The sequence below is a fragment of the Bubalus kerabau genome, chromosome 7 (genome assembly GCF_029407905.1).
Source record: "Bubalus kerabau isolate K-KA32 ecotype Philippines breed swamp buffalo chromosome 7, PCC_UOA_SB_1v2, whole genome shotgun sequence".
In the NCBI taxonomy this organism is placed as follows: domain Eukaryota; kingdom Metazoa; phylum Chordata; class Mammalia; order Artiodactyla; family Bovidae; genus Bubalus; species Bubalus kerabau.
In genome coordinates, this window is record NC_073630.1 from 65,473,676 (window position 1) to 65,498,351 (window position 24,676).

General features: G+C 39.5%; 1 protein-coding gene across 5 annotated transcripts in view; it reads right to left on the reverse strand.

The window, feature by feature from the left end:
• ATP8A1 (ATPase phospholipid transporting 8A1) overlaps positions 1-24,676 on the reverse strand; it is a 234,308-nt gene that overhangs the window by 74,884 nt on the left and 134,748 nt on the right. For all 5 annotated transcript variants that reach the window (XM_055588440.1, XM_055588437.1, XM_055588436.1 and 2 more), the window contains 2 exons: positions 22,847-22,911; positions 3,497-3,669 (listed from right to left, as the gene is read on the reverse strand). In XM_055588440.1, the coding sequence (XP_055444415.1) occupies positions 3,497-3,669; positions 22,847-22,911 (238 nt within the window). The remainder of the gene's footprint in view (positions 1-3,496; positions 3,670-22,846; positions 22,912-24,676) is intronic.

A 24,676-nucleotide genomic window follows, 5' to 3' on the forward strand; every position in this document is an offset into this window, starting at 1 on the left:
GGTGAGTAAGAGATGTAATGACAGCTGACAGAGAACAACTGTTTCTTTCAATTCAGCTGTAGACTCTTCAGGGAAAACGCTCATCTTTATAACTGTGTCAATTAGGCAAACACTAAAAACTGCCTCCTGCCCTTCATGCTGATCATGTCAGGGAAGAAAGTGGCTGATGTAATCCTGAAGATGGAACTAATGGCCAGAGCCTCGTTATCCATTAAGGGAGGCTTTCCCCCTATTCCACTCTAGCAAAGAGAAGATGGCAGAGGAAGAGCAGATTCTGAATTATCTTCACCTGTGGAATGACAAGAACTAAATTGTAAAGTAGTTTAAGGGGAAAACCCAGAAAGCCATCATGAACATAAACGAATTTGGGAAACAGTGGCCCACTGTATTTTGAAATAATATTCGGTATTTATGTGGAGGGTTTCTTATAATGGAGTGAAATAGAGAATTTCCTGAGGCAAGGAGATTACAATCATCTGAGAAACCAGGAGCCAGAATGCATGCATTCAATTTCAAAGAAGGATCTATAGAACCACCCACCTACTACTCCTCCCAGCGAGGAATCATCATGGAAAGGATGCTTCAAGGTCAGTAAGCGAAATAACAAGAAGATGGTCTGTGCCCATAGTTTAAATGCCAAGAGGCACCACGCCAAGAAGGTGCACAGACATAGATCGGGCAGTGGCACTGATGTATTGATAATTATGGGCTTCCACAAATTCCCAAAGCCAGACGGGAAGCTAAACCACAGTCCTTATGGGAAAAGACAGAATATGATGGTAATGAGAAAAAAGCAGAGCAAAGCGATTTTACTTTTAAAAAGTCCCCTAAAACTCTACATAAAACTCTTAGTGTCTGCACAGGGACCTTCACAGTCCTCCAACATGCATAAAACAGGACGGAGGGAGGAAGGGGCCACACACACATCTTTGTAAGTTCAGTGTCAGAGCTGAGCTGCATGTTCAGTGCAGAGTGCGAGTCCCTCCCAGGGGGCCTGGGATCTGGAGGAGCCCTGAGGTGCCTGAGACTTGTGGGCTTTCAGAACAAGGATCTCAGGAGGGAATTTCACAAGCACAGAACATATTTTTTTTTTTCTCCCTTGATTCTGCTTTCTAGTTTTTCTCTCCCTCTGCTATTGTTTAATTTTGTGGTTCGACTTTTTGAAGAATGGTGGGAGGTGCCGAGTTAAGCAATACTCTAGGAATGAGGCTCAGCTGCGATGAAACTGGCCTCCCACATCTTTCAAACCGATTGCGAGTCTGTTTAAAACAAGAGGCAGACACAAACACGAAGGAGAGCAGGCAGGATGTCTTATGTGTCCTTGTGTGTGCAGCATCTCTGCCCAGCACACAGCAGGCACAGAATGAATGCCGGCTCAAGGGAACTGGTCCTGCTATCTGAACAGCTCTGCGTTCTGCTTCTGAACAGGAGCCAACAGCCACACCACTTAATGTGTTTTTGAGCAATCTTTTGTTGATCCTTGTGATCCGGTTAATGAAAGTGATTAAACAACCAAGTCTGGAACAAAATTATCCTGATGGGAGAGTGTCAGAGTTGAACATTACTGAGACTTGGTCAAGAGATCGGCAAGGAACCAAGAAAAGTGCCTGGAAAAGCAGATTTAAGAAATCATGAGTATCCTCATGCTTTTAAAATGAGACAGGCAAGATAAAATAATTTCTATATTTTTTCTTCATGGTTAAGCTGAATCTGCTTTCCTGGTGGCTCAGAGGTTAAAGCATCTGCCTGCAATGCAGGCGACCTGGGTTCGATCCCTGGGTCGGGAAGATCCCCTGGAGAAGGCAATGGCACCCCACTCCAGTATTCTTGCCTGGAGAATCCCATGGATGGAGGAGCCTGGTGGGCTACAGTTCATGGGGTCGCAAAGAGTCGGACACGACTGAGCAACTTCACTCACTCAAGCTGAATCTGATTATTACTAATATTAAATATCTAATACAATATTGCCTAAAAGCTTTAGAGTAATAAATAGTATTTATTAATACATGCCATAGACAAGAAAAATTAAATGACTGATATAATTAGATTTCTACGAATAATAAAGGCTTCCCAGGTGGCTAAATGGTAAAGAATCTGCCTGTCAATGCAGGAGACTAGGGAGACTCGGGTTTGATCCCTTAGCTGGGAAGAACCCCTGGAGGAGGAAATGGCAACTTGCTCCAGTATTCTTGCCTGGAAAATTCCATGGACAGAGGAGCCTGGTGGGCCATGGGGTCACAGAGTTGGACATGACTGAGCAACTGAGCACAACAACAGGAATAATAAGCAACTCTTAATGCTCTGAGTATAATTTTATAGGCTGAAATGATACTTATCAGGGAAATGTATTAAGTATGAGTTAAACTATATTTCACAAAAAAAAAACCCACTGAAATTTAGGAAATATCCATAAGGCATGGCTTGTAAGTCTGGTGACAATATCATATATAGGATATTTAAATAAAGAAACAAGTAAAGCCTGGACCAAAAAGAAAAGTTTAAAAGCAGAAGATTCTTTTATTAGTAAATATATTTTAAAAGAAAAAGAAAGGCCAATAGTACAGTTTTCAAGATAATGTTAAAAGCACAGATTTTGAGAAATTCTTTAGAAGTCTTGCAAACATTTCACCTTCCATTAAAAGAAAGCAATTTGAGAAACTGCTACCCCAGACCTAGTCTGACCAGCTGGTTAGACTCAGCAAGTGGGTCACAGAGAGGAAAATCTTTGCGTTTCACGGTAACCAGAAGGGAAGAGACTGCACGTGGGCATAGATTTACTTTACACTTTACAAAGACATGAGAGAGGTTCTTTGCCAAGAAGTTTAGGAAGCACTGGAGCTGAACAGTTCACAGAAGCACAATTCTATGGAGTAGGCCTTGATAACTCAAAACAGACTTTAACTTAGGATATATGCAATATTACAAATTAGAGGGCAGAAGATTGTATGGTCAATAAATAGCCTTCAGAAAAATGCTTGGCTATTTGGAAAATGATTCAGTTAGTGCCTCCCACCATGATTTCCCCACAAATAAGTCCAACTCACAGAATCAAAGATATAAGTGTAGAAAATAGAACTTTTAGAGAGACAACCCCAGACAGAAATGCAGATAGTCTTAAACATAGAATGGCAAGAAACCTGCTGATTCAAATTATGAACAATTATCATTAATGATGGGCTTCCAATCAGGACTCACTTTCAAAACAGCACCTTCGCTAAATCCATTCTCTCACAGCTCCAAGTCAATGAACGAGCCTCACCATTTCTGCTCAATGAGGGATTCCTGCCAGACAATCCTGAGAATAGACCTATCCATTGGCTTGGTCACAATGTTCTCAAAGCTATCCCAGTTTGTGAACCCTGAGTCCTGAATGAATGAATTAACAAATACCTGACATTTACAAGTTCGAGATAAAATAACTTCGAGGAATGTTAAAAATCAAGAGCTCAGGATCTAGTTGCTCTTTACTGAAATTTGACAAATCCCAGAGACTTACCTGCAGCAAATAACAGCTTTGCATGACAAAGCTAAGTCCAGGAAATACTGCCTCACTCCAAAAGTTAAGGCATATTTGAGGGTTTTCCCATCAATTATAAGAGCAAAGTCATTCTCCTTCCGAAGAGCATCACCCAGGGTGGTGCAGTGGCGACTCAGAGTTTCCCGTGTTCCCTGTAAAATTAAACAAGAAATGCCCTCAACACTTACTCCCATTTGTTCTTTCAAGATGTCTTAAGGTTGTTCAGCAACTACACTTAGTTATTTTTAGTGCTTTTTATGTTTCAAATTGCTTTTACATACCTCCATTCATTAGATTCTCACAAAAGCCCCATCAGAGAATATTGGACAAACATTATCAGAAAAAGTAAGTGACTTCTTTTATTTTATTTATTTATTTTTTTAAATTTTATTTTATTTAACTTTACAATATTGTATTGGTTTTGCCATATATCAAAATGAATCTGCCACAGGTACACATGTGTTCCCCATCCTGAACCCTCCTCCCTCCCCATACCATCCCTCTGGGTCGTCCCAGTGCACCAGCCCCAAGCATCCAGTATCGTGCATCGAACCTGGACTGGTGACTCATTTCATATATGATATTATACATATTTCAATGCCATTCTCCCAAATCATCCCACCCTCTCGCTCTCCCACAGAGTCCAAAAGACTGTTCTATACATCAGTGTCTCTTTTGCTGTCTTGTCCCTGTTCCTCCCAGGGTTGGGATCAGATTACATGTCATCTATTCCCCTGCCATCTTTGCTCATTATTCCAACCACATAATCAAAATCTTGTGAAAATATTTTCAGTACAGTATCTTCTTAAAGCACAACAACACTGAACTAGTCAAATGCTGTAGCTGAAGTGCCAATACTTGGGCCACTTGATGCCCACTCATTAGAAAAGACTCTGATGCTGGGAAGGATTGAAGGCAGGAGGAGAAGCGGACGACAGCGGATGAGATGGTTGGATGGCATCACCGACTCAATGGACATGAGTTTGAGCAAGCTCCAGGAGCTGGAGATGGACAGGGAAGCTTGGTGTGCTGCAGTCCATGGGGTCGCAAAGAGTCAGACGTGACTGAGCGACTGAACAACAATAAATGAATCAAGAGGAAAAGTTGGAGAATATAATTTAAATAATTAATGGGTTTTCTTTCAGAAGTATTCAGTGCTATTGAAATTAATTCCCAGTAACTCAGAAGAGGAAGGGCAGTATCTATAATCCCTTGCCACTTCATGAATTGGCATCTGTAATTTCAATCATGATTTTATGATGTGTATTTCAGTTGGGGAGGGTGACATGTGGCCCTAGTAATCTTGGCAGATCCAATAAAAGAACCCATTCCATCAGTGAACAGTTCACTTTCAGGCAAAATAAGAACCTTTAGTGTCAAGGAAGGCTTTGTTCACCTCAACCGTACAGAGGGGTTGTATCTCTCTCCCTCTGTTAAGAATTACTGCTTTCCCAGCTCCGCAAAGGCAAAAAGTTTTAAGATACTTCGTATTTCTTTCCAAATCTTGTACTCTTCCTATAACCTAATAGGGACAGTTTATTTCAATAGACCTCTAAATATGATTATTATTATTTTTAAACAATTATTTATTTATTTGTTTATTGCCTTGTCGCATGTGGATCTTAATTCCCTGGTTAGGGTTCAAACCCACGTCCCATGCATTGGAAGCGTGGAGTCTTAACCACTGGATCACCAGGGCAGTCCCAAGTCCTGACAATACCAAGAAACAGGACACACGCTCTGCACGAGGAGGTGTAAGAAACAACTGCCTTCCTATTAGACTTTTGTTCTAAGTGCTATAGTAACAGAGTCTGTAGTTATTTATATAATAAATTTAACAAATCCATATTTATAGAATAAAATATACCTATAGTAAAAACAATACTTATAGAATAATTTTTGTTATACTCATGGGAGATATAATTATTGTTCCAATTTAAGACTGTGGTACAGTTATCTGAGTTATCTTCACAAAGAGGGAAGCAAAGGCAGAGGTAATTAAAATTTTATGTTGTGGATTTTTGAAGGTGGTTTTGCATTTGTATTTCAAATGTGGTTCACACTCTGCTCTGGAATTTCAGAATCTGTTTATCAAAATAATAGAACTGTGCTGTACTATAAAGTAAGACTGCCCAATCGTCCCAACACTGGGACTTTGTTTAACACTTCCCCTGTTCCTTGTTATACACAGTGACATGAAGGACCACCATATAGCAGCATTCTTTGCAAAATTCTCTGTTCACACTTTACATCAGAGGGGAAAGAGCTGTTTTAATTTACAGACCTCACCCTCCTATTTCCTGCTGGAAATTTTTGGCCCAAGAGAATTTAAGAAAATGAGGCAAAAAAAAAAGAAAAAAAGTCAGTAAAATTATGCAAGCAAAATTTACCAATGACTATCCATAGTTGATTACTCTTACTCTGGATTGTCTTAGAAGCAAACTCCCATAGAAATGAACAACCAAGCAAATTAATGCACTGATAAAAAATGAAAATAAAACAATATTTAGCATGTACCACACACCAGTCATGATTCCAAGGGCACACACATAGATACAACACTTCAGTTAACACTTATTACACACCTATGCAGGAGGTATAACTACTGCCCCATTCTGCAGATGATAAGCGTGAGACTTTAAAGTTCCTTGCCCCCAAACACACAGCTACTAAATTGTGAAACCCAACTGAGAGTTAAATTTCTGTGCCAGCTTGTCTTTCTCTACATTATCCAGCAAAAACAAAACCAACAGTACCAGGCCTAGAGAATTATAAATGGAATCCCCAGACCATTCCCTCTGTTGACTCCCCCGAGCCCTCATCATCTGTCTCTCATCTTGTCTTTACCGCCAACAGAGACTTCTCTTCACAAAACAAGCTTGAAACACAAATCATGCCTCTTTCTGCTCTCAAATTTTTCAATAGCTTGCTACTACTTACATGATAAAGTCCAAAACCTAAGCCCAACTAACTTTTGTTGGCTTTTCTCTTTACAATCTTGACTCCTTTATCCCCTCTCTGGACCACTCTTTTCTCCTGAGCATATCCCACTGTCTCTTAAACCAAGCTTACCTTCTCAAACCCTCCCAGATGCACTCCATGCTACTAAGTCCCTCTATGCTACCAAGACCTCCAGATCCTTGAGGAGCAGACAATGTCTAATCTCGTTCCCAGCCACAAACACAGCTCCTGCAACTACAGATGCTCAGGAAAAGTCATGTTTATGGAATGAGAGCACTGATACATTCTGATTTCACCCTACTTGCAGCAGTCCATTTCCCCTCTATTATCACTTCTGGTTTGAGAGAGAGAGAGAGAGACTGACAGAGAGAGGTGTCAGACTTCTCTTTCATGCTCTTTAATTTTCTAGAGAATAATCCCTATTACTTCAACCGTCTTTCAAACCAAGGCACTGCCCACTAAAATGCAGGTGTGTGTATTTGTGAATCTATTTGTCTCCCTGCCTATCTTCCTACTTATCCATCCATCCATACGCCACTGTGTGTATTTTTTTAAGCTTTTGCCCATGTCCCTCCTGATCTGAAAAGGCAAATGAAACCTGAGATGCACCTAAGGAGGGCTTCTAATTTCCTTACAGACCAGCTGCAAAGTGAGACTGGAAGGCAAGTGAACTCCCGAGTTGTGCAAGCTCCCTCATGAACCAGCCTGAGGGCCACAGTTCTGGGCGCCCAACCTTCTCTCCTTCCAGGGTGTTCTCTAACACCATAAGATGTGTTGAGAACTTATTTGTGGTGTCAGGACCCCTGGGTTTGCTGGGTGATTATCACAGATCTTCGGTGAAATCAAAAGGTGTCAGGAGATGTGCTAGAGGTCACAATTCAGAAGGTGAGTCAACATCTTTACACAGTGAATTCTTTAGTCAGCCCACCTCGGGTGCAAGGTAACAACCACAGAAAAGCTGCAAACATTTTCTTATTTTAGTTTACAGTTTCCTTTTGTAAGCAGATCTGTCGTCGGCTTTGTGCTGCCAGTTACACGTTGCATTTGACCCTGATTTATACTGCCGGGAGTATTTTAAAATTCCTTTATTTATGAAAGTTTATTGCTTCTCCCTTAAGCCTAGGAGCCATACTTTATGGCCATATTGCATTGGAGCTTATCTCCTGTAGCTAGAAATAAATTTATTACTACATTAGCTGTTGCTTTGTTTTCTTTTTGGCTACTGAAGGGGGAAATGTTTAAACATTTAAACTTAGTGACATGTGAAAGTGAAAATATATAAATGAAAAGCTAACTCAGAAAAAGGATAAAAGACCACAGAGTACAACAAAATAAGAGCTCTGTCTCCCTTATGCTACAAAGTCTTAGTTGTGGGTGGAAAGAAAAGGAGCATCTGTTGCTATAATCAGGGAGAGTCAGAAGCACAGGCAGTTTGGGGAGACAGGCAGGGGTCCAGGCGTCTCACCAGATGGGGATCCAGGTACGGGAGGGAGCTGCAGAGAAGGTGGGATCTGCCTGCACCTCCAGCAGACTGCATCCCACGTGGACATGCATTTGAACACTCAGCTATCTGCTCCCTGCTCACGGCCTGCCCCCAGCCAACTGCTCATCAAGAGCCCTTAGGCGCTTCCTCCATGCCTTCCTGCTTTGCCAAGTCACAATCCAGTCCCCCATCCACACTTCTCTACTCTTAGTTCCGACCCCACAGAAAGAAAGAAAATCACCTCCCCCAGAGGACAGGCTCTAGCCAGCTCTCCTCTTTTCTATGGGTGCTCATTGCTATGGATCGCTCCTTTCCCCCAGGTCTAGCCAATTCCACTCTTTCCTGAGGCTACCCCAGACTCCAAATTTGCCCCCTGATACTATAGCTAAAAACATTTAGTTAAGAAAGAATTCTCTTAACTTTCCTCTCTCAACTTGAAACACTTCCCTTTCCCTAATCCTTGCTGACTCCTGAGCCAGGTAGTCGGGTGGTGGGGGAGACTGACTTTGCTCGTCTCTGTTCCTCCCTCTTCTCCCTAGTATCTTTATTCTCCCGACCGTCATGCTCTAAGACTACATACTGAAAACAATGAACAAATAAACAAACTGAGACAAGTCCCTCTGACTCTGTTCTTTGAGTCCTCCAGGTGAGATGAATACCTCCACCTTTCAGACTCTCTAAATACTTGTTTATACTTACATAATGCGGCATGATGTATAATTGCTTATCTGTCTATATCTCTAGGTCTCTTTGGGACTGAGGCCCTTGATAAAGAGATGAAATACAATTAATATGAGCTTGGTGGAAAAGGAATAACCAAATTATTAATGACTGGAGACTCTCATGTGGGAAGTTACAATCCTTTGTTGTGTGATTATTCTGAGGATTGTTTTTCGCTGCCCGTAAAACTCCCGTGTAATCTTGGCTACTCTTAATTAGGGCAGTAAATAAAATGTTAGTGTGTTTATTTTATGACAGAGGAAATGGAGAACAAAGTGATGGTTATGATCGAGCATCTCCTTCTATCTTATATAACATAAATTATCTAATGAATATAATGGAATCAGCACCTAGACTAGCTACTTAGTGATCAAGCCGGGTTATATAACAGTGGATTGATGAGAAGAAAACAACTTGTATTTGGTTTATAAGAAACATACTGGAAAAAGAAAAAAAAAAAAAAAAAAGAAAAGAATGATGCTTGGCAGATAATTAGATTAAGCAGAATTTTTCACAAAAGATAACTCTGACCAAAGGGCCCTAATAAATTTCTATGTGAATCTTCAGGGCATTGCCCGGCCCAACAGATGACATGTTCATATAACACCTAACACAGTGGGGGAAATTCCCCACCCTCTCTTTCTTGAATTCTTGAATTGGCTGGTTTAATAATTAAATTGGCACAAGAGAGATTAACATGGGAAAAAACCCCTTAAATTTAATTAGTGTATATGGAGGTCTCTAGAAATGGGACCTAATAAGTGGCCAAAGCATGCAGCTTTTATGCTTTTTAGAAAAAGAAACAATAAATTTATAAAGACTTGACAAGATAGAGAAGTTTAAACTTTGGTAGTAAATTAGTGAGGAAGTAACAAGTTTTGTTTAAACAGCCTTCTTGGCCCTAAATTTCCTATCTCTGATGATAAGGATGTCTCTACCTCCTGGAGCAGAGAGGCTACCTTCCAAATGGGAGATTTATTTCTTGCTTTCTAAAGACACAGGAGGGTCAGAATGTTTTTCTTGGATTGGTTGGTTTTTCTAGAGTAACTTTAATTCAAAACATTTGATATGCCAGTCTGGAATATTTTGAGAGGATCTACCCTGAGCCACAACATACCCTCCAATGAAATAAAATAATTTTTTAAGAAATCAGAGACTGGCAGCTTTATGATAATTTTTTTTTAATATTACTTTTACATGACCTTTGCCAAGGAAATCCTTGATAAAAATCACTGCGGGCACCCTAGACAATGAATGTGATTTTACAGTGAAATAAACGGAAAGCCCTGACTTGTCTGGAAAGTATCCTAGCATGCAAGATGTCGTTTTCATTCTGGCAAAAACTCTGCTTGGAACAGCCTAAGGAACCCAGAGGCCAGATGTGCAAAGAACATGTTAGGCCACCTAAGAACTATGTTTCTGATGGCCCCAAATGTAACATTGCAGAAAGCACCTGCATAAAAATGGCCCTTCTCAGCTTCTGGCTTTTCTTTCTGATTCCTTTAAGGGGTTTACAGAACAGTTAGTCTTACTTAGGAACGTACCCAGGAAACACCCTAGTAGAGAATGAGGCAACATCCCTAAGCAGAGGAAAATGAAAGCCTCTTGTCTTTGACTAGAAGACTACCCTATTCCAGTCTAACCAGCAGAAATGAGGTGAAGATTACACACAGTCTAAGATGTAACACCTAAATGTCATGGCTCCCACACCCTGCTCCAAGGCTGCAGTTACTTACAGCGACAGAAGGAAATGTGTGATCACTCATTTTATCCCAGAGGGTGTCATCAGCAAGGCTAAGCCAAACAGCAAAAGTTAAAAAAGTATACATATATACTTATTGAGTTCAAACTATATGTTGGTGTGTGGGTCTGAATACAAATAAGAACTCAGCACCTGTATTTTTCCTGGGAATCTGTTAACTGTGTGCAGGTCAAATGGTAAACTTCTGCTTACCATCATTTTATCATAAATTCACCACCAGTTAAATGACATAAGCATAGAATTTTGGCTAATGTTGAATTACTTTTGGAAGACACAACTTTGACCCTTGTCGGAATGGCTTAATAAGTGTATGAAGCCTGTGCTTTTCACTTTAGTATTAGCCCCTCTGGTTTCAGTTTTCACTTACTTTCCACCATAAGGGCAAAAGTCAACATACTATTACAGGAAAGTATCTTTTTGAGCAAGATGGGGACTCTGATGAAATAAGACCATTTACCAGAGGTTAAGTCACTATAAAATAACTTTTCAGAGCTTGTCAGCTGATGTGCACAAGTCATCAGTCAGTGTAGAGAAGGCAGCCATCAACATATGACAAATGAAGTGAAGGGAAGGGAAGTCGCTCAGTTGTGTCTGACTCTCTGCGACCCCATGGACTGCAGCCTATGAGGCTCCTCTGTCCATGGGATTCTCCAGGCAAGAGTACCGGACTGGATTGCCATTTCCTTCCCCAGGGAATATTCCTGAGCCAGGGACAAATGTGTAACCATAAAAAATGGGGCTTCTTTAGTTGGAAAGTCAAGAATGGCCATGAGGGTTCAGATGGTGCTTCTGGGCATTGATAACATTGATGCAAACAATGGAGCCACATTGCAAAGAACTTAAGTTTCAGAAGACGAAACATACGCCATGGCTAAGAACTCAAGGTATTCCTCAACTTTTGGTAGCTGCAGAGTATAAGGTGAAAACAAGGTAATCAAACATTTTTCATCTTCCTTGGAAAGGAAATATTTATTTTGAAAAAAAGTTCCTTAATGCTGTGAAAGAAAAAAAACTAAATTAAAAATAAGGAATAGTTTCAACCACTAACAAGTAAAAAATACCAAGAACTTCAAAATACTTTTAGATAAGGTGGCTACATAGGCTCAGGGTTCTAGAAAGGATTATATCCCACATCACATGTCACAGGTAAGTTCATTTCATGGTGTATCAATAAACTTTTTGCCAGGAGTACATGTATATTCCAATCTACCTCCTTATTTATTTTTTCATTTGACTAACTCTAGAAGGCAATCAGGGGCTTCCCAGGTGGCACCAGTGGTAAAGAGCCCAACTGCCAATGTAGGAGACATAAGAGACATAGGTTTGATCCCTGGGTTGGGAAGAGACCCTGGAGGAGGGCATGGAAACCCACTCCAGTATTCTTGCCTGGAGAATCCCACGGACGGAGGAGCCTGGAGGGCTACGCTCCATAGGGTTGCAAAGAGACATGACTGAAAAGACCTAGCATGCAGGCACGCAGAAGGCAATGATACGGTATCAGAATGGCTTGGGTTGAATCGTTGCTCTCCCACTTTAGGCAGGTTACTTCTCTGAGTCTTTTTTTTTTTTTTTTTATAAGATTGGGTTAATATCTTTCATAGGGTTATTGTTGTGACAAGATGTGCTAACTCAGGTGTCCTGTCCAGTGCTTGGCTCAGAGGTGACATCTGAGAAAGACTAGTTCTTTTCCTTCCTCTGACATCAGATCTAACTGTATTATCAACACCTGATGAAGAATGAACACTCTGCAACTTGTCAATCACCACACAACATCAGTGCAAACCAAGTGGTATATTACTGAGAGGATTTTCAGTTTCTTTTTGAAATCTCCTAACAGCAATTTTATTTCAATATACTTTTTGATTACTAACACTCAACTCTACTAGCTACGACTTCTTTTATGTAAAAACTAACTGGGAACCTGTCTTCCCTCAATCATAGAATAGATAGCATTATCCCTTCCCACATGATATGTGGCTCTTGGTAGAGAGTAGGAGGACAAATATTTATCAAGTTAACCTAGACTTTTTCTTTATCTCTAAATTTCTGTCTCTAACCTGAGATAACTCTTGAGCAGAACATAAATTGAAAGTTACAAATTGACTGGCATGTCTCTCTTACTATCTATGTTTTTTGCAGATGACCACATCAATATATGTTAGACTTTAAGCTCCCATAAAGAATGTAAAGTTATATATATATATATATATATATGCAGAGTAAATAGCATTATATGTAAATGAGACCCTCAGAAATAGTAGGCTGAAAACAATGATAAAGAAAACAGTGAGGACTCACTTTGCTGGCATATTTTTCAGCAATCACACCATCACCTTACTTCTTAGGTACTGATTATTGTTTAAACCAGATTTATAAATATTCATTGGCAGGGGGAAACCTTAGTTGACCTACTTAGTTTTAAAACCTACTATCAATTAACATAAGATGTCAAATAAGAGGACATATATAAGAATCTTAAACTAACATATTTCATTAGCTGTTTTGGTGGTTTGTGGCCCAATCTCATCACCATTTATGACATGAGGTGTTTATAAATTTATGGCCAAATAATGTTTCATTCTTTCTCTATTTTTACACTCTCAGTATTCACAACCTAAAATTACAAATTAACAGAGTATTCCAAGGACATTCTTAATAATACATTATGACCATAACAAATATGGACCATGTTAGCATGTTCTTAAAGAGTAAGTTATGATTCCCATAAGAACAATGTGGATAAATCATTGGGTATTATTTTTTGACAATGTGTTATTGATTCAGAGAACCACAGGACATTCCATATACCCCCATGCAACACATATATCAACTACTCCTTTACTGCAGGCTGTACGTTGAACTGATCTGTACGCTGTAAAGATCATATACCTGGGAGTAAAGAGAAACTATATTCATATACAACTGGTCCATTTAGTATTCATCCCAGTCAGGATCACTAGCTCTCTTGGACAGTTTCTGACCAAAAAATCTGGTGTTTCTAAACTCCTAGGCTATATTAGAACATAACCTTCAAAAAACATATTCATATAGAATCAAACCAACATAGAGTAATTTCGCAAAATGGGTAAAGGCAGACAGAAGGTGAAATCATGGACTATGTGGAAAAAGGGGAGGGTGGGATGATTTGAGAGAATAGCACTGAAACATGTACATTACCATATTAAAATAGATGACCAGTGCAAGTCTGATGCATGAAGCAGGGCACTCAAAGCCGGTGCTCTGGGACAACTCAGAGGGGTGGGGTGGGGAGGGAGATGGGAGGGGGGTTTAGGATGAGGGGACACATGTACACATGTGGCTGATTCATGTCGATGTATGGCAAAAACCACCACAATACTGTAAAGTAATTAGCCTCCAATTAAAACAGATATATTAGTTTAAAAAACATATGGTCAAACAGGCCTTCTAAAACAGCTTAGTGGAAAAGAGTCACATGAATGAATTTAATCAAAACATATTGCTAAACATAATGGAAAGGGAAACAAAAAAATCTTGCTCATGCTTTGCTGATATGCAGATATGAGCTTTCCAGGGCAGGTGTAGATATACAACACTATAATTGAGGAAGTGGTCCAATCTCCCAATAGGGTCATGCCATGTGAAAAAGGTCAAAGGTTACAGGATGGAAGAAGGTAGGAAGAGGAAGTTGTAGAGCTAGGTAAATTGCTCTTGGCCCCTGGGCAGAGGTTTGGGATTTGGGGTTATGATAGGTTCCGTCAGGCAAATAACTCCTTGTGAGGCATCTAGTCTCGTTTGGGGTACCCTAGAGAGAAAGGCTGAGAAGTGTCTAATCTGGGTCCAAGTCTGTCTTGCAGTGTAGGATGGAGGCACCAAGCAAAGAAAGACAAACCCCGGGAAAGGAAGGAAGAGTGAGGCAGGGGGTATAATTATATAATTTAAATAGTTTTGTGGATAAAGGCTTTTACCAAAGCCCTCATAGTAATTATTTGAAACCACCACTGAAAGCCTCCTGAACACTCATTTGGAGTTTGGTATTAAATATTCTCCAGCGGCGGCAGTGACTCAAGTGCACGAGGAAGCGTCCTGGAGGAACGGGGTGGGCGACGTCCAGTCTCTCGTATGGCCTTCCATTCAGCCAGAAGAGACTGCTTGGAATATACAACCATTTTTTGGAAAGTAAGCAAATTACCAAATCAACGGTTTGGAGAAAGTAACAACTGGTGTCTGTGAGAAATTCTAACCAAGAACCACAAAGAAAGCTAAGGTTGGGTCCATTTTCCTAATGATTTGAATTAATTCATGTAGGAATACAGAGGGATCATTATCTACTGTGTTTTCTCACTGCACATTCCAAAGGCACACCATTTCCGTTATTTTCAACATCCATTAAAAAAAAACCCATGTACAACTGTCATAGTACAATGGAATATAGGGTCTTTTGTAAATTTCATAAATACAAGATACCCAACATCACCAATTCCCAGAAGAGCACTTCTTTCCCAGCTGCTCTGGAGCCTTGGTGGTGAGTAGGAAGGGAGGCAAAGACAAGTTGGAAAATCTGGGGGGGGAGCTCCCGGAAGGCTTTTTTCTGGGACTAAGGCCCTGTTATTTCTGGAGAAGGAAGGGTTGTTTAAAAACAAAAGGAAAAACAATTTTGGGATTAAAGTCATCTAGGTCAAAATTTAGGATCCCACATTTGCTAATCCTGTGAACCCATAGTCTCCATCAGTAATTGAGACAAACATCATCATTCATGTAGGAATGGAGGCAAAAAGCAACTATGTGCCAATAAAAGAGTAAAAATGAAAAAAGGAACAGAGGCGAACGCATACAGACACACCTGGGACATAGCTTCCTGCAAACTGTCAGTTTAATAACTCATCAAAAGACATGGGTGGCAGAGATGCAAAAAAGTCCCAAGGCACAGCAGTCTGTTCCCCTCAAAACTGCCCACAAGCTGTGAGGAAATGGCAAGAGGGTAGACTGGTTAGAAAGGATTTACCGGTAATTCTAGGTCTCAGAGAGCTCTTGAAAGAGCTCAGATGTTTAGCCAAAAAAAAAAAAAAAAAGAAGAAAAGAGAGAGAGAGAGAGGGATAAAGACTATTCAAGCTTGTGGCAGGAAGAATTTCTCAAAACAGAAATACTATGCATTTGTGAACAACTTCACTTTGGGTTCTGCACACAAGCCAAGATTACTGAATTTTGTTTAAGAAAAGGGGACACATTTAGTTTTTCTGAGACCAAACAATGGACTTGATGGAACTTTTTCAACCACAAACTCTGCTTTGTGGCAGACACTATCTTAAATCAGAGGAAAAGAGAACAGATTATTTGTTCATATGTTATTTTCATTTTTGTAATGTTTACATTTTTTTTTTTTAACTAACCCATTTCTCTCAAATGTAACAAAGTTCACTTTCTTCACTGAGCCCTACTTGAAGCAAGCTGTGTGCCAGACAGTATTCGAACAATCATCCTGCAATGGGACATTACAAAAACATATCTTTGCTTCTGATAGGGACACATTAACACCTTAAAAGTTAAACTGAGCTCTTAAACATTTTCAGGCCAAAAAGCTGAAACAACTTTGCTAATGGTAACAGAGAATTCACAATCCTAAAGGTCCAAAGCTGGCAGTGGAAGAAAATTCACTGTGGTTTAAAACCTGCCTGAACTATTTTTCAAAGCAATACAAAATGTATTGTATTAGACTCATGGGACATATCAAGACAAACCTGAAGTAGCCTCAATTCTCCTTTTTCCCCTTCTTTTTCTGGAGCCAATTCAATAACTTGCTTATTCTGGATTTCTTTCAGAAGCCATTCAACAGTGATTGGTTTCCCAAACAGTAAGGTTTGTCTGCATAATACATGTAAGATGAGCTTCAAAGGGTACAGATGACAACTTCGCCATTTATGTAAGTTATATTTGAAGCTTACATGGTGTTATAAAACCAAATTTAGCTAGAAAAAAAATGCACAATCCTACAAAGGGCTTTCTTTTACCATGGTGTTGAAAAATATATATTCTTATGCTTGTTAATATCAAATGTGGTTAACAATTCATTTTCTGCATAATATACAGGTGAGAGAAAACACTGGTATCCATAATCAAACCTAGGCTGGCTTAAGTTCATATTTGCAAATTAAGCAGAGAAATTTAAGTAGTGAGGAGGACGGCTATTTAAAATCACCTCTTATCGCACTTGGCAAAACGAAACTCCCTCTACCCCCGGGAATAAAGATGTTAAAAGAAATAATAATGAAGATCACGAGAATGGTTCATAGTTCTTAACGTGCTTACTAAATGCTAGTCATTGTATTTAAAATGTATTGTTTGGTTTAACCCCCACAACACCCTAGAGATGGGTATTATTATTACTCTTGTTTTACAAATGTCACTGGAAACTAAGGTTCCAGAAAATTCTATTTGCTTAGACTCCAGAATCCAATGACTTACATTCATCCTTCAGAGTTTGCTTAGCACTAGAGGTCAAGTTTACTTTCAAGATTGGGCATAATGGTGAAGTGAAAGTCGCTCAGTTGTGTCCAACTCTTTGTGACCCCATGGACTATACAGTCCGTGGAATACTCCAGGCCAGAATACTGGAGTGGGTAGCCTTTCCCTCCTCCAGGGGATCTTCCCAACCCATGGATCGAACCTGGGTCTCCAGGTTTCTTTAACAGCTGAGCCACAAGCGAAGCCCGGGCATAATGGTATCTGCCTACTAATGTTTTCAGGTGTAAATGTGATTGTCCCTGTAAAATCTTTAGTCCAAATATAAGTTAGTGTTTTCTTATTACTCTATCAGCCATGCATAGAACCCTGCAGGGGCAGCAGAGCTTCCTCTTCACATAGTCAGAAGCCTGCGTTTTTCTTTGGGATCCATACTCTGCACTTCCCATACACTGGGTACTGACTCCTCATCAGGCTAAATGTGAACATCAACAGAAGCAGAAACTGCAAACCAACTGTGCCCAGATGATCAGAAGGAGAGGCAGGCAGGGTTTCTCAGGAGTTAAATTTGGGAAGACTGGAAGCCTTTTGACTCTAAGTGGAGGAAATTTATTTCTCCAAATTCCTTACATACATATTTAACCATCATTCCTGTTGATTCCATAAATATAATTTTCCTCTCTGCCCCTTTCTTTTTCCCAGGGAATCCAGACAGTAGAAAAGAGGAGAAGAAACAATAAGAACAAATTTAAGGTCCAGCGCTGCCTCCCAGGACAGATGCCACGGTTGTCCTAGGAGGTGCTAGAAGGAGGAGAGGTCAAGGTTACAAGGATATCATGTGAGACTCAAGAAAGATCATTTGGGCACCTACAGAGTTAATGGCTTGAGAAATTATGGTTCCTTCCACTTACCCAGACTTGACAGATGAGGGTAGTGAAATCCTGAGCTATCTCAATGAAACAGTCTTCACTTTCTCTCTACCTTTTACACAAAGTTAGATAATATCCATTAAAAAAATATTCTGGGTCACCTGAAGTATTTTCAGAGCTTCACAGAATTAGAATGCTATGGGGGATTTGAATACTATAATCATCATACTCTTTAATATAACATAAACCCATTATACTACATTTTAAAATATGTTAATTAGACAATGGCAGCTAAAGATAGGTCACATGGGAGATTCCCTAGTTCTTAGCTCACATTTTTAGATGTTTCCAATTTTAACAGATATATTTTGAACACTTTACTTCATGGCAAACCAAAAGTATAAAAGAGATGCTGGGGGATAAATTGGGAAATTGGAATTGACATATATACATTACTATATATAAAACAGATAATAAGGACCTACCATCTAGCACAGGGAATGCTACTCACTACTCTCTAATGGCCTTTATGGGAAAGAATCCAAAAAAACAGTGGATATATGTATATGAATAACTGATTCACTTTGCTGTACAGCAAAAACTAATACAACACTGTAAAAGAACTGTACTCCAATAGAAATTTAAAAAAAGAGATGCTGGAAGAATCTGGATCTAGGTCATCAAGCCAAAGGGGTTTCTGAGAATTTAATGGGATTATTTCTAGGCATTTCTGTAGACTTAGGGGAGAAGTACAAAATATTCTTCAAGCCAGTAATTTAAAATTCTTGCTTTAGCAGACCCTTAAGAAAATGTCTCATAGCAATATCATAATCAGAATCCTTAATAAAACAGCTCAAAGTTACATGATAAAAAGTTACATGTTACCTAAATTATCTGCTTATTATAAATATCTAACAGATTTTTATCAAGTACATGATTATTAAAGATGCTTACCCATAAAATTCTTACTTTATCAATTAAAAGCAATATGATCAAGCTTCCTAAGAACCTCTCTTGCTGACACTGTCAGTATCTGGCAATAGTTGGGTAGGTGACTGAGTGAGAACCCCCAGCTCTGCACTCAGGCATCATGCTAGCAGGGAGTGCTGCTCTTCTGGGAGAGGAGCTGGGAATGCACAGAGGCAGAAAAGTCAGATTTCCATATTAGGTCTATAAAGCAGGATTTCAACATGGGCTATTTTTCTACAAAATTTTGTAACATTCATTTTATATGTGCTATGCCCTGTGCTAACCATACCAATCCTATGCCAAGGGTAACATTATCATACCTCAGAGGCAGTACAAGTGGCTTAGAGAAGTTCTCTAATTTCCGTTTGTTCAGAGTCCACCACTCAGGTGGGGCAGAACTGGGCCCTGAACCACTGTGCTGCTGTTCAGAGTGATCTGAGTACATTCATCAAAATCGTGATTTGACAAAACTTTGCACACCTACAATTTATTTCCTATTATATTATTTCCTAAGGCGGTGTGTTTCCAAGTTCATTACTTGAAAATTAATTACTCTTTGTGCTGATGGAATGATAACCCTTTTATTATTATCAGTACAAATGTGAACACAGAGGATACTTTGCTTTTCCATGGCAATGAAAAATAATGATTTCCCTAGACTCATTCTAATGATTTGCCTGAAATCTCAGCCGTGGGTTGTATCACACAAGACCTGGAGGAGCTATGATGCAAAGTGGGGTTTCCTTTCCTGCTGCGAAGCAAATGAGTTCACCTGGCAGGTCTGACCCCAGACAGCCAGATCTGTTTAAAGTTACCGCTTAACTGCCTGGGAGAAAAAGTCTCCTCCAGACACCAGTGCGAGAACCAGAGGCAGTCCAATGCTGGATGAATCAGTGTCAATCTGCTCAGCCATAGCGTCTGCCTGTGATCTTTCACACCAAACCGACACAAATTGTTAAGGCCATTTCCAATCACTTTGCTCTTTAAATATCAGATATGATCGACTATTACCACATTGAAAACTGATATACAAATTTTTAAAAAAGGGAGCCCTTAATTAAACATTATTCAGTAACTCATTTCTCAAATATTTATGGCTCAGTGGTAAAGAATCCGCCTGCCAATGTAGGAGATGTGAGTTCGATCCCTGGGTCAGGAATATCCCCTGGAGAAGGGAATGGCAACCCAAGCCAGTATTCTTGCCTGGAGAATTCCATGGACAGAGGAGCCTGGTGGGCTACAGTCCATGGAGTCACAAAGAGTCGGACATGACTGAGCAACTGAGCACGCCCACAACAATGAGCTAGGCAGCTTGCTGGAGACTGACAGAGATCGCAGACCAAAATAGACACACGGGGTCCTTGCTCTCATCGAAACTGAGCATTCCCCTGAGACTATTCATGTTTGCTCCTGTAGCAACACAAAGTGCAAAAACCTTTGAAGTGTTTATGACTTTTGAGTTACCATCTTGGTAACTTCAAAATGAAAATAAATGCCTCTGTCTTAACAATACAGGATTCAGTGCACAGAATATTGTCTGTATTTCAGTTTTCTCTTTTTGTTTTTTTCTTGAGATTACTGCTTATATCATTTGACACTAAAAACACTTCAAGAACGTTTGGATGTGTTTATCCAAGAGTTGGAGAAAAATGATGAAACAGGTGAAAACGAAAGGAGCAATGCCAGCACGCTGTACATAAGGTAAAAGCCTAAATCCAGACAAAAAGGAAAGGATATCACATCAAGCATGTGATCAACCATGCTTTCACTTCAGTCTCACAGGTCCCACTTCTGATGTCCTTCAAGTGTCAGAAAGTCTGTGCATCACGTCTAACCTATGATGCTGACAAAGGCCTAAAGGTCTATGGGGATTATGGAAATGTTCACACTGAAGTTTTTGCAAGGCTGTGAACAACTGCAACCCAGTTCTGGAACCATCTAGATGGCTCCTTTTCCAGGGACCCCCATGGGGATAAGTATCCCTGAACTTTACATCACATCGCTGGCACTGTGCCCCCATTTCTTCCTCTCTGACTCTTATCCTGGTCCCTTGTCTGCACCCTTCCAACTTGCCAACTGCTTCTATACATCACACCTCTTTTAAGAGGCTGATGAAGTCACACCCCTTGCCTATGAAGGCAAACTCTCAAACCTGGCCTAGCTTTCCACAACTGACCTGAGACTACCTCTCCAGGTTTAACCCCCTCTGTCACTTTTAATGGATGCCTTATAAATACTGTGCCCACTGTTAAAATGAATTGGGTAGCTTCATACGGACCATTATAAAACAACTGTTAAGATATATTAAGTGAGAAAAACAAAGTGCAGTATCAAGGAGTGTGGACAGGATGCTGTAATATGTGGTTAACAACAAGGGATGTGTCAACTGACATGCACATAAATCCCTTAGATATGGCAGAACATCTCTGGATGAACACATGAACTGGAACTAGTGGTCTTCCCTGGGGAGGTAAACTAGTAGCTTGGATATAAAGGTGGGAGATTCATAAACAACAAGGTCCTACTGTACAGCACAGGGAACTATAGTCAATATCCCGTGAGAAACCATAATGCAAAAGAATATGAAACAGTATATATATATATGTACATTACATACCTACATATATGTATGTGTGTGTGTCTATACATATGTGTGTATATATATATATAAAACTGAGTCATTTTCCTGTACAGTGGAAATTAGCACAACATTGTAATCAACTATACTTCAATAAAATAAAAAAATAAAGGTGAGAGATTCACTTTTTATCATCTATATTTTCTCTTTTCCTAACTTTTAAGTTTTACATTCTGTGCCTGTATTTATTCAAACAAAACATACTTAAAAAATTATAATCTTGTGTTCAAGTTTAATGTTCTCTCAGGCCCCAAAAGAGGAACTGAACTTGCACTAACTTTCTGCTTCCGCTCCTCTTACTCAGTGACTCAAGTTTTACTCACCTTTATGTAACTAAATGCCACTTACTTTGTAAATAGTTCCTTAAACTTCATGATATTTTCACAGCAAGTTATCTACCTTACTTCCCTATTTGTTTTGTATTATTACTTGTATGCAATTTACTTCTCTTAATATTTGTAAACTTTTGGAGGGCTGGCTTTTTTTGTTTTGTTTTGTTTGTGTTTTTAGGATTAAAGCCTGGTTCACAAAAAGCACTTCTCCAATAATCAAAGGCATAAGCAGTTCCCATGATTGCAAAATCATATATTATTCCTCAGGCTACAAGGTGCTCAAAGATTTCACAAGAAAGGGAAGCGCATTTTAAGCACAATAATAAAGAAGAGATCATTATTCCAGTCTAAAAATCAGAAACAAAGTACTTCTTACATGTAATTTCCTGTCTATACCCAACTTCTAAACATCTACTTCTTCACCATCCCTTCCACAGAGCTGGCCTCTCAGCTTCTCCAACATCCCGAGTTATCAGGTTTCCTCTGTTCTGCTCTTTGCGTCACAAGGGCTATTTCAAGCAGCTGTATATCACCTTTCCTGTTCTGTCTTCCACCTTAAATTGCAAATAGTCATCTTTCCTTTGAAATATTTACAGGCCATGACCTACATTTTGGGGGGTTAACTTTTATCTTTTATACTCCTAAAAAATGTTTCCCTCTTTTCCAAATATAACTTCATGCGATCATAGTCATGAAAAAAGACATCCTAGGAATTTCTATGTCAGCTCTGAACTTCAGACATTAAAAAAAAAGTTGACTGTTGGCTATTTGGTGTTGTTCAATAGCTTTCACTTTTTTTAAAAAAAGAAGCAAAATATTAATACTGAAATATTACATATATAATATGTAGTAATACTGAAATATACAAAATACTCAGGCAGATACAAAGAAGCTGTAGTCACTCAGCAATCTCTTGACATAATGCTTTTGTAAAGCAGCTTTTTGGTCTCACAACGTTTAGCAATTTCTTTTAGCTGTTAAAGACACAAAACTAGCATCTATTTACATCAGTGGTTCAAAACAGTGTACATCTGTTCCAGCAGAATGATAGTAATAAGGCACCTTTTAACCCAGGAAAACAAAATATCTCAAGTTAGCTGAATATAAAATACAAGGTAAGTTACTAAAAGTCTTTCAAAAAGATAATCTTACTTACATCAAGAGAGCCTTCATTTATAACAATCATTCCCATGTTCTTCCTCAGAAGTTTGCAGGAGTGCCCTATGTCCAAACAGAGTAAATTGGTTGACATAATTAATTTCTCTAGAGAAAGAAGATGAAGATGTTAAAATGCTAAAACTACAAAAATTCTGAATTTTATCTATATTATTTGGTAAAATTAAAATGCTATCTATTTGAACAAGAAAGATGGCAGTCAGCTGTCTTCTAGATCTGCAGAAGTTTGAAAAAGAAATACTTTGCTTGCTATAAAAGAGGGATAAGATACAAGGACATCACCTGACAGGTTAAGGCTGCCTTAATAAACGAACATGGAAAGAGAATACAGTAAGGATTCTCAATGTTCTGAAAACTGTTAAATGCCTATGGCATACCCTTCATGATGACCAACATGTAGAGCAGACGATGGGCCAGCGGTTGTTTGGGAGAAGGATGCAGGAGGTTGTCTGGGTTTCTCTTGGACCATTGATCCCACCACTATCTATCTTCCTGCCCTTGGACTGTTATCACATTTTCTTTTCTCCTGCTCTCTCTTGCTTTGCTGTACTTGGTGCAGGGCAAACTCACCTGCTGATCAAACCAACTCTGCCCACTTGTGTGCCTATAGCTGAATGTGGCTAGACAAAAATAGGCAACCTTTTTGGCCCAGCTCACATTTAAAACAGTACCATCTACACTTAGTTCTTTTGTGATCTCATTCCTCAGTTTTCATTCCAATCCCAAAGAAAGGCAATGTCAAAGAATGTTCAAACTACCGCACAATTGCACTCATCTCACACGCTAGCAAAGTAATGCTCAAAATTCTCCAAGCCAGGCTTCAACAGTACATGAACTGTGAACGTTCAGATATTCAAGCTGGATTTAGAAAAGGCAGAGGAACCAGAGATCAAATCGCCAACATCCAATGGATCATCCAGAAAGCAAGAGAGTTCCAGAAAAACATCTATTTTTGCTTTATTGACTATGCCAAAGCCTTTGACTGTGTGGATCACAATAAACTGTGGAAAAGTCTTCAAGAGATGGGAATACTAGACCACTTTACCTGCCTCCTGAGAAATCTGTACGCAGGTCAAGAAGCAACAGTTAGAACTGGACATGGAACAACAGACTGATCCCAAATCGGGAAAGGAGTACGTCAAGGCTGTATATTGTCACCCTGCTTATGTAACTTATATGCAGAGTACATCATGAGAAATGCTGGGCTGGAGGAAGCACAAGCTGGAATCAAGATTGCCAGGAGAAATATCAATAACCTCAGGTATGCAGATGACACCACCCTTATGGCAGAAAGTGAAGAAGAACTAAAGAGCCTCTTGATGAAAGTGAAAGAGAAGAGTGAAAAAGTTGGCTTAAAGCTCAACATTCAGAAAACTAAGATCATGGCATCTGGTCCCATCACTTCATGGCAAATAGATGGGGAAACAGTGGAAACACTGGCTGACTTTATTTTGGGGAGCTCCCAAATCACTGCAGATGGTGATTGAAGCCATGAAATTAAGATGCTTACTCCTTGGAAGAAAAGTTACGACCAACCTAAACAGCATATTAAAAAGCAGAGATATTACTTTGCCAACAAAGGTCCATCTAGTCAAAGCTATGGTTTTTCCAGATATTCATGTATGGATGTGAGAGTTGGACTGTAAAGAAAGCTGAGCACTGAAGAATTGATGCTTTTGAACTGTTATGTTGGAGAAGACTCTCAAGAGTCCCTTGGACTGCAAGAGGATCAAAGCAGTCTATCCTAAAGGAAATGAGTCCTAATATTCATTGGAAGGACTGATGCTAAATCTGAAACTCCAATACTTTG